The 10851-nt window shown below is 43.0% G+C and overlaps 1 protein-coding gene across 1 annotated transcript; it reads left to right on the top strand.

The window, feature by feature from the left end:
* Window positions 1-451: 451 nt before the first annotated feature.
* On the top strand, window positions 452-3172 carry LOC122310468. The gene is made up of 2 exons (XM_043124373.1): window positions 452-2501; window positions 2583-3172. Exons 1-2 carry the CDS (start codon window positions 452-454, stop codon window positions 3170-3172), a joined length of 2640 nt encoding a protein of 879 aa, XP_042980307.1.
* The last annotated feature ends 7679 nt before the right edge of the window (window positions 3173-10851 follow it).

Below are 10851 nucleotides of genomic sequence, written 5' to 3'. Positions count from 1 at the left end.
TTTATTTTTACATTGGTGTTGTCTTGATTTCGGTAGCTACAACTCTTGTAGTCCAGGGAGTACTTAACATTTGGTATCCAGAGCCTTCATCCTGATGGCAGAGAATACACGCTCCAGGCAGCAGCAAGAGGCCCTCCAACGGCAGGTTGAGTCACAGGAAGCAGCCATGCACGAGGTCAATGGCAGGTTAGATCAAATAAATGAAACAGTAACTCAACTTAATAATATGCTAAGAACAATAATACAACATTAGAATGAACATGCCAATAGACACCTCATGGGTCGTGAGGAAGACCAGTTTCTTAATAGGGGCTTAAACACAAGGGGGGTCCGTTTGGATTTTCCCCACTTTGAGGGGGATAACTCAGCTGGTTGGGTTTTTAAAGCTACACAATATTTTGATTTTTATCAAACACCTCCTGCTCAAAGGTTGTTAATGGCCTATCATAACATGGCGAGCGAGGCCTTGGTTTGGTATCAAGATGGTGTTGAATCAGGCCAATTTACATCATGGGAAACCTTTGTGAGATCTTTGTTAATGCGTTTCGGACCAACGGCATATGATGACCCTATGGAGGCCCTCACACGCCTCAAACAAACCTCATCAGTAGCTGCCTATAAGTCACAGTTTGAAGCCTTGTCAAATCGTTTAAGGGGTTTGTCCGAACATCATAAGCTCAGTTGCTTTATGAGCGGGTTAAAGGATGAGATTCGTTTACCTATACGGATGCTCAACCCCATTAATATGGGCGCTACTTTTGGCTTGGCCAAGATACAAGAGGAATACCTCTCAGCTGCAAGAAACATCCCCAGATTTGGGTTTGCCCAAACTGGAAATTTTCAATCGTTTGGCCAACCGGTGGACACCACTTCTAGAAACTCTCGCTATATTACTCCCAAGAGAAGAATCCAATCAGCCGCAATGGATGAGAAGCGCCGGAAGGGCCTTTGCTATCACTGCGATGAAAAATGGAATCCAACTCACGTATGCAAAGCCCCACGAGTTTACGTAATGCAGGCTGAGGAGGAAGGCCAGGTAGATGGGATTGTAGTGGAAGAAGAACAGGCGCTGGGTGTAACAGAGTTAGGGGGAACTTCAGCAACAGCACCACTGGAAACAGTGGAAAAAGAACCGGAGATATCACTCAATGCCATTTCTGGCACTCCGGGTAATAATACCATGCGGCTCCTAGGAAGAATCGGTCAAGCACAAGTGGTCATCTTAATCGATTCAGGGAGCACTCATAACTTTATTGACACATCAGTACCAGAGAAGGCAAAGATCGAGGTAGATACAACCCAACAGCTACAAGTTCGAATAGCTAATGGCGACATCATCCAAACTGAAGGTTACTGCAGTAGTGTGAGAACCAACCTGCAAGGTACACAAATTAACCCTTCTTTTTATGTTTTATCTTTGGGGGGTTGCGACATTGTCTTGGGAGTGAGTTGGTTGATGACTTTGGGCCCTATTATTTGGGATTTTTCCGCTTTAACAATGCATTTCGAATATAAGGGGAAGAAAATCTGTTTGAAGGGGCTGAGCCCTTCCGGGTTATCTTTGGAGGGTAGTCATAAAGCCCTCTTACAATCCTTAAGGCGTGGGCGGGGAATATTATTACAGCTGGTATGTAATACGCTGGATAAGCAGCCCATTACAGTCCCTCAGGAGGTTCAGGAGATTTTGGATGACTTTCAGCAAGTTTTTGCAACACCTAAAGGGTTACCCCCCTTTAGAGCTCATGACCACAGAATCATCTTAAAAGAAGGCACTCAGCCTATTTCAACCATACCATACCGCTACCTGCATTATCAAAAGGCCGAGATAGAGAAAATCATTTCTGAATTACTCTCTACTGGGGTAATACGACCCAGTAACAGCCCTTTTTCATCACCAGTTTTGTTAGTAAGGAAGGCAGATGGTAGTTGGCATCTTTGTGTGGATTATATGGCATTGAACATGGAGACAGTTAAGGACAAGTTTTCCATTCCTGTCATTGACGAGTTATTGGATGAGTTATATGGTTCAATAGTTTTTTCTAAGCTGGATTTGCGCTCGGGTTATCACCAAATCCGAGTCGCCCCGGAAGACGTATCTAAGACAGCTTTTAGAACACATGAAGGTCACTACGAGTTCCTCGTAATGCCTTTTGGATTGACCAACGCCCCATCCACGTTTCAGGGCCTTATGAACACCATATTTCGTCCATTTTTTAGGCAATTTGTGCTTGTTTTTTTCGACGACATTCTGGTTTATAGCAGGTCATGGAAGGAACACTTGGGTCACCTTCATCAGGTTTTGGAGGTGCTGAATAGCCACAAACTTTATGCTAATATGTCAAAATGCAGATTCAGGTTACAGGAGATTGACTACTTGGGGCATGTTATCAGTTCAGAAGGAGTTAAAGCTGATGCTTCAAAAGTGGCAGCAATGCTGGATTGGCCAGCACCCACTACTCTGAAATCTTTGCGTGGGTTTTTGGGCTTAACGGGCTATTATCGTAAGTTTATCAAACACTATGGCTTAATTGCAGCCCCACTCACTTAGTTGCTTAAGAAGAATGCATTCCTATGGACTGAAGATGCAGACAAGGCTTTTGGGGAGCTCAAAAAGGCTGTTTCTGAGCCCCCAGTCCTAAGGCTACTAGATTTTTCACACCCTTTCACTATTGAATGTGATGCAAGTGGAAAGGGTGTCGGTGCAGTTCTAATGCAATTCAACCAGCCCATTGCCTTCATGAGCAAAGCTTTAAAAGGCAAGGCCCTATTGCTTTCCACCTATGAGAAGGAATTTTTCGCGGTGGTTACAGTAGTTCAGAAATGGAGGCCTTATTTATTGGGCCAGTCCTTCATCATTAAGACAGACCAGCAGGCCTTGAAATATATTCTGGAACAAAGAGTGGCAACAGTAACTCAGCAGAAGTGGCTCACCAAATTTCTCGGCTATGACTTCACTATTTCGTACAAGAAAGGAAAAGAGAATAAGGTAGCCGACGCCCTGTCTCAAAAAATGGAAGACCAGCTTAGCCCAGCGGGAGTGCTGGCCATGATTTCACTCCCTAACCCTGAATGGATTGAGGATCTAAAAGCCAGTTATAGAGACTCAGTGGAGATGGTGGATCTGATTACCAGAATTTCGAGTAACTCAAACCCACCAAAGGCATCCAGTTAAAGCAGGGCTTGTTGCTAAAGAAGGGTAGAATAGTAATTGTTCCAGACTCTGAATTTAAGACCAGAATCTTGCACTATATTCACACGGACCCCTTAGCGGGGCACTCCGGGTATCTAAAAACGTACCAAAGGGCCGAAAGGGATTTCCTATGGAAAGGCATGAAGCGTGACATTAAGAAGTTGGTTAGAGAATGCCTAGTGTGCCAAACTAATAAGAACGAGACGACTCACCTAGCAGGGTTACTACAACCCCTGCCCATTCCACAGCAGCCATGGACGGACATTTCAATGGACTTCATTGAAGGGTTGCCGAAGTCAAAGGGGTTCGAGGTGATATTGGTGGTGGTTGATCGCCTCACCAAATTTGGGCATTTCATACTCGTGAGCCACCCGTACACAGCTTCCACGCTGGCTGAATTGTTCATGAATAATGTGTTTAAGTTGCACGGACTACCTAAGTCTATCGTATCTGACAGGGATCCAGTCTTTATGAGTAGTTTTTGGAAGGCTCTTTTTACCTTTCAAGGTTCTTCACTCAATTATAGCTCATCCTATCATCCCCAGAGTGACGGCCAAACTGAAGCTCTTAACAAGTGTTTGGAGGGATATCTCAGGTGCTATGCAGGACAGAAACCAACCAAATGGGCACAGTGGCTAGCCCTAGCCGAATGGTGGTATAACACGTCTTACCATGCATCTACTAAACTCACCCCCTTTGAAGCCGTGTATGGCTACCCCCCTCCCCCACTCCTTTCTTATGTGCCAGGTACATCAGCTAATGATTCAATTGAGCAGTTACTATGCACACGGGAACAGACCCGTCAACTACTCAAGCAAAATTTACAACAAGCACAACATCGCATGAAACATTATGCAGATAAGAAACGGGTGGAAAGACAATTTTCAGAGGGTGACTGGGTGTACCTGCGCCTACAACCATACCGGCAAAAATCCATAGCCACCAGACGCAATCTCAAGCTCTCACCGAGATGGTACGGGCCCTTCCTAGTCACGAAGAAGATCGGAACGGTGGCGTACCGCCTGGATCTACCCACCACTACACGGATCCACCCCACTTTTCACGTTTCATGCTTGAAGAAAAAAGTGGGTGCCCACGTTCAGCCTCTGTCGACACTTCCTCCCGTTGATACACATGGGGAAGTCCTTCAGGAGCAGGAGAGCATCCTTGATCGCAGCATGCTACGCCACGGGAACCGACCCATCATCGAGATCCTGGTGAAATGGAATGGATTGCCCACCAAAGATAGTACTTAGGAAAGTCTGTGGAATCTTAGGCACCTATACCCGCACCTTGTGGGCAAGGTGCTCTAAGAGGGGAGACTTGTAAGGAACCCCACGATCGGCAGGATGGAGGACAGCGGGGTGGTGATTGACCGAGAGGGTTGGGGCTTGGATGAGGAAGCTGAAGACCGAAGGAGATGGAGTGATCTGGAGAGTTCCGAAACACTTCAACTCTCTATTGCAGGACGATGTTGTTTGGGGAGCAGGATGCATCTATGGATGTAGGAGACCGCACGCATGAACCTGCTGAAGCACTGCGTTTCATTTATATGAAACACAGCGTTTGGGAAATGCTGTGATGCTTATCACATTTGCTTTTGTTCTGTCATTTATTGTCATTTTATCTTTTATTTCATATGAGACAATTTCTGTTAAGAGTGTTAGCACTACATGTAAGGAGGGGGGAAGGGGAGAGGGATTCGGACAAACTTTATCAGAATATTCAGACTTTGGAGGAAGGGTTGCGTCGAATAGACCCATGGCTATGAGTGAATGAGCTTTCCTTTTTCTTCCATTGCTTCTCGGTTTCCATTCTTTATTTTTACATTGGTGTTGTCTTGATTTCGGTAGCTACAGCTCTTGTAGTCCAGGGAGTACTTAACAAGCTGCTCCAGGTTCCAAGTCTATTACAAACTCCATTTCACAAACAGGGGGTAGCCCAGACAAGTCATCCACAAACACATCCGGAAATTCCTCCATAACGGGAATGTCTACCAAAAACTTCTTCTCAGACGGCGTAGACACCATCTGGACTAAAAAGGCATCTGCTCCCCATGCAATCTCTCTTCTTGCTTGAATTGCCGTTATAATTACCGGCTTTTCTTTTAGCTTACTCCTCGCAAATTCCAGACAATCACCATTTGCAAGCTGAAAGCTAATTACCCGACTTTTGCAATTAATACTCGCAGAATATCGATATAGCTAATCCATCCCGAGGATTATATCAAAACCCAACAGCTTAAACACCACCAAATCAGAATCCAAGAACCTTCCATCAAAATTTAATGGGCAACCCAAAGCAACCTTGGAACACCATACCATTTCACCATTGGGTAGAGTCACTACCAATGACTTCGGCAAAGGTTCCATAACCAAATTACACATCTGAGTGAAAGTGAAAGATACAAACGACTGTGATGCATCTGAATCAAATAAAGTGCAAGCATAAAACTCATATAAATGGACTCTCCTTGAACCAAATACATCAACCCATGAACTCTAAAAAAAACAAAGAAGAAACCAAAACACACCAAAGATCAAATCTAAAATTAAATTAAATTAGATCCATACCTGTAATTACTCCAGCATCATGGGTCGCTGGTGCCTCATCATCAACATCTTCGTGTGTGACAGCATAAACCCGGGCTTGCACTATTTGCCTTGGATTTGTCCTTCCATCACGTCTACCTCCACGGCTTCCTTGAACTAGCCTAGGACACTCACGGGCAAAGTGACCCTGCTGGCCATACTTATAACATCGAGCCCCACCAAAAGGGCACTCACCCACATGGGCTCTATTACAAACTCCGCAAACTGGCACTCATCCTCCCATATGAACACCTGAGGCCGCTTGCGGTCGAGTTCTGGTCCACTGAACAAATTTCTGAGGCGAACCCGAGCCACTTCCTTCACTAGAAAAATTCTGCCTCTTATGTCCTGGAGGGGAGCCCATACTCAAATTATTCTCTCGCTCCACAAGAGTGGCCACATCCACTAAATCCTGAAAAGTGGATATCCGGTGGCTGACCACCATTCGGCGTATATCAAGACGTAGAACCTCCTGGAAATGCTTGGCTTGTATTTCCTCTGTGGCGATGAGGTGGGGAGCAAATCGCCCAAGTTCTATAAATCTTTGGGAGTACTATTCCACGGTCATGCTCCCTTGTACCAAGCTTGAGAACTCTTTTGCTTTTTGTCGCCTCACGGAAGCGGGAAAGAAGCGATCATTAAACTCTTTCTTGAAGCGCTGCTAGGTCACAGCGGCAAAAGATCCCAATTCTGATTCTAGCATCACTATCTTCGTATCCCACCACTCAGAAGCGGTGCCTTGCAACAGATAGCTAGCATAGAGTATTTGTTGCACCTCAGTGCAACCACATACTTCAAAGGTTCTTTCTAAGTCTCTGACCCACTTTCTAGCTTGAATTGGATCCTCTTCTCCAGTGAAATGTGGAGTTCTATGCACCAGAAAGCACTCATAGGTGCACCCAGCTTGCACCATGCCACCAGGCCCTCCTGGGTATAGCCAAAGCCCTCCTGGTTGTGGCCAAACCCCTCCTTGTTGTGGCCAAGGCCCTTCTTGTTGTGGCCAAGGCCCTTCTTGTTGGGGCCTAAAATTCTGTTGCATGAACTCAGTCATCTGCCGTATTGCTTGGGCTATGGAATCATCCCTCGACGTATCGTCCCGAGACCCTTGAGTAGATTTTCTTGGTCTCACCATTTTCCTGCCACAACACAACCTTTGACCCACTTTAAGAAAAACAAATAAAACCAACAACATGAAACCAAAACCAAAAACCAAAACCAAACCACATAACAAGATACAAAAAGAAACCAGCATGCAATAACATAACTAAATAAATAAAAACAAGCAAACAAGCTCAAATAAATAAAACATATAAAACATGTCAAATAGCAACTTTATTTAAAATAAATTTTAAAACACAACTTTAAAAAACATTATGGTACTACTTACGGGACATGTGGTTTTACCCAGAGTCAAACCGCTCTGATACCACCTGTGACGCCCCCAAATTCCCACGCACGGACACGGGGAAATCGAGAAGTCCGGATGATGACATCATGGGTCACCACCCTATCGACGTGTGCCAAGTGTGTGTATAAGCAACAAATGTGCATGAAGAAACATACAGCGGATAGCAAAGTCATATAACTAAGTACCAGAATTTTTCTTAGTTTAATACAAAACTGTTCAAAACATACATAATAAAATATTACAAATCACAAATATAGTTCAAATCCAACAACAAAGCATAAACTCCAACTCAGAACTTCAGCGGAGCCGCATCCTCGGGCTCAGCCTCCACCTTTTCCTTGAACTCTGCACCAAAATCTACGGAACCAAAAATGGTGCCGCAGGTAAGTAAAATCCAAACACCACTAGATAAAAACATATAAAACTCAAACAATATGCATGAAAGAAAAGCCAATGCACATGTCCCGTAAAGCCATATTTTTCCACGCACGCCAAAAATCCATTTGGCCTAAAAACATTACCATTAAAACCATTCCTCGCCATTATCCCAGATAATGGCCCAAAACAGAAACCACAATTTTCTCAGAAAATGGATCACATAGCCTAAAAACGAACCTCGCCATTTTCCCATAAAATGGCCCGTAACAAAACCATAAAAACGATCCAATTATGCATGCACCATGATCTCCCCTAGGGATCATCTGCACACTCTGACTCTGTGCCACACCGCAGGTAACGTCTACGCGTGTGACACCTAAACGAGCGATACCCAAAACTCGAGCCCAACGCGTCCCTAGCCAGGCCATCCTCTAGTCCCCGCCACTCTAGGGACCACGGAGTCGACACAACAGCGTTATCGTATTGTGTGATCCGGTCGTCGCCCTGCGACAACTCAGGGGATGTCACTTAGTATTATCCACTTCCGAGTGACCAGAGGAGCTCCACCAAGATAATAATCCATCCCAGCTTGGGCTCGTGAGACACACGCACCCGAAATTCCATTTACGCCAACAAAACATGATTTTTCTCAATTAAATAAAATGCACGTGAATGCACCATGTAAATGCAACCACAAGGCACAAACCAACCAACTAATCACAAATCAACAGACTAATCAACTCCGTCCTCAATCCATCCGACCCCCAAACTCCTCAGAGTCATTCCGGAATCAACCAACCAACAGCAAAACATTTATTATAAGAGAAAAATATATTTAAATCTAAAGGTAGAATTTGGAAAATACTTACAGCGCTATACGGTATTTTTTGAAAGCTCGCGGCGTTGCAAACGGCGGAGGAAAAACAACGTAACAGTGTATTTTACACTGTGGCCGTGGGTGATAAATTACCCACTTTCGAACAGGGACAAACCAAGACACGAAATTGATAGAGAATGACCTTGAGATGTTTGTGAAGTTAAAGGAAGTGAGTTTTGGCCATAGGTGGTAGTGGAAACGGCGGTGGAGGAGCTTAAAAGGGCTGAACGGAGTTGAGCTTGTGGGAGCTGCTCTGGCAATGGATTGGGGTCGAAATTAGGTGGGTTAGGACGGCAAGAGGTAGAGGAAGAAGTTGTAAAGAGGTGGTGGCTGGAGGTGGAACGACGGCGCCGAAAAAGCTGAAAAACTGTGTGGCTTAGAGGCGCTCGTGGCGGCTAACGATGGCTCGGATGGAGGTGAAACTTGGTGGGGATGTTCACTGGTGGAAGCAGAAGAAAACTGGGTGGGTGGTGTAGGCCACGCCGTCGGCGAGCGGCGGTTCTGGGCTGAGAAAGCAACCGGCAATAGAGAGAGAAAAGAGGACTGGTGCCGTGCCTTCCAGCCGTGCGTGGCGGCTAATAGGGCTGAGCACCGATTCAACCGGAGTCGGATTTGGCCTCATCCGACTTCGACTCCAACTTTTTCGGAGGCAGAATCTGACCTCTGACTCCGACTCCGCTTACACCCCACTCCGCTCCAACTCCGACTCCGACATGTCGGAGCGAAGTCGAAGTTGGGCTTTTTGTTGGGCTTTTTTTTAGACTTTTTTCTTTGACCCAATTAACATTTCAATTTTACAATTTGCAACTCTAATCGGATTTGGGCTTCTATATCAATTTTTTTTTTAAATATAATTTGAAATTTCTAATTTATCTAACCAAAATGATCACATTAGAAAATAAAACTAAATTCAAATTCTATCACTATAAAAAATAAAACTAAATTCAAATGTGCAACCAAAATTAAAAACTAAATTAAAACTAAATACACACATTAAAATTACATAACGTGCAACCAAAATTAAAAACTAAATTAAAACTAAATACACACATTAAAATTACATAACCAAAATTACAACCTAAAATTAAAAATACATAACCAAAATTACAACCTAAAATTAAAAATACATAACCAAAATTAAAACCTAAAATTAAAAATACATAACCAAAGGTCCAAAATTACAACCTAAAATTAAAAATACATAACTAAAATTAAAACCTAAAATTAAAAATAAATAACCAAAGGTCCAAAATTACAACATAAAATTAAAAATACATAACCAAAATTAAAACCTAAAATTAAAAATACATAACCAAAGGTCCAAAATTACAACATAAAATTAAAAATACATCACCAAAGGTCCAAAAAATGTCATTTTTCAACTTGTGCCTGAAAAAAAAGAACAAAACTAGTAAAAAAATAAGATATCATATAAATTTATAAAAATAAAGAAAGCAAAATTGAAATAAAATACCAGAAACAAGATTGTCAATCCTCTTCACGAAGTATGCTGGCGATAGAATTGGCTAATTCTGCATTAAGATGTTAAAGTATAGGAAATTAGCATTACAAAATGTTAAAATCAACTCATATAACAATTTAAAAAAATTTCTAAATACATTACCTGAGTCTAGCTTATAGCTCTCTGCATCATCAATGGCTTCAGAATAATTTTGACTCAAGCATATGGGAGTAGACTTCAACCAATTTTGCGAGCACACGAGAGCTTCTACAGTTCTAGGAGCCAAAGAGCTCCTAAACGGATCCAGGACACGGCTTCCTGTGCTAAATGCTGACTCAGATGCAACGGTGGTGATAGGAATGACCAAGATATCTCTTGCCATTAGAGCAAGAACTGGATACTTGGTGGAGTTGACTTTCCACCAAATTAAAATATCAAAACTCCCCGTACGAATTTCAATGTACTCCAACAAATACCGCTCTAACTCCGACTTACAATCCATCAAGGATGTTGTATGCTCTTTATGGAACTCCCTCAAAAAATCAAAGGGATCATAATCTGTAACAATACTACTACTCCCCATTGATGCACTAGCTTCACCGCTTTGAGTTTTGTTAGCTCCAGTTATGCACCCACCACCAAACTCTACATATGCCTCATACAAATATTCCATATCCCTCTTGAGGAGTGCAACAAATTCCTCACCCTTCTCCTCACCCAATGTTTTCTTGAACCAATATGCTTGAGTAACCAATTTGAACCGCGGATCAAGAATAGCAGTAATAAACAGCAACCGATTTATTTTTTCAAGATCACCCCAATATTTATTATACTTTGTCTTCATTTTGAAAGCCATTGAACTCAAATGTCGATTACTATTGTCACAAAAAGTATTCAAGTGTTTATGAATGACAATAAGCTCTTGGACATAATTATTTGATGTGA

The sequence above is a fragment of the Carya illinoinensis genome, chromosome 1 (genome assembly GCF_018687715.1).
Source record: "Carya illinoinensis cultivar Pawnee chromosome 1, C.illinoinensisPawnee_v1, whole genome shotgun sequence".
In the NCBI taxonomy this organism is placed as follows: Eukaryota; Viridiplantae; Streptophyta; class Magnoliopsida; order Fagales; family Juglandaceae; genus Carya; species Carya illinoinensis.
Note: the sequence above shows the minus strand (reverse complement) of the source record. Positions and strands in the feature narration are given on the sequence as shown.

What these genes read in the sequence shown, in the direction of transcription:
- LOC122310468 (XM_043124373.1), top strand. Translation starts at nt 452, where the DNA reads ATGGCGAGCGAGGCCTTGGTTTGGTATCAAGATGGTGTTGAATCAGGC. An exon ending in GGGCTTAACGGGCTATTATC is followed by an intron (nt 2,502 to 2,582) that starts GTAAGTTTATCA and finishes TATGGACTGAAG; the next exon opens with ATGCAGACAAGGCTTTTGGG.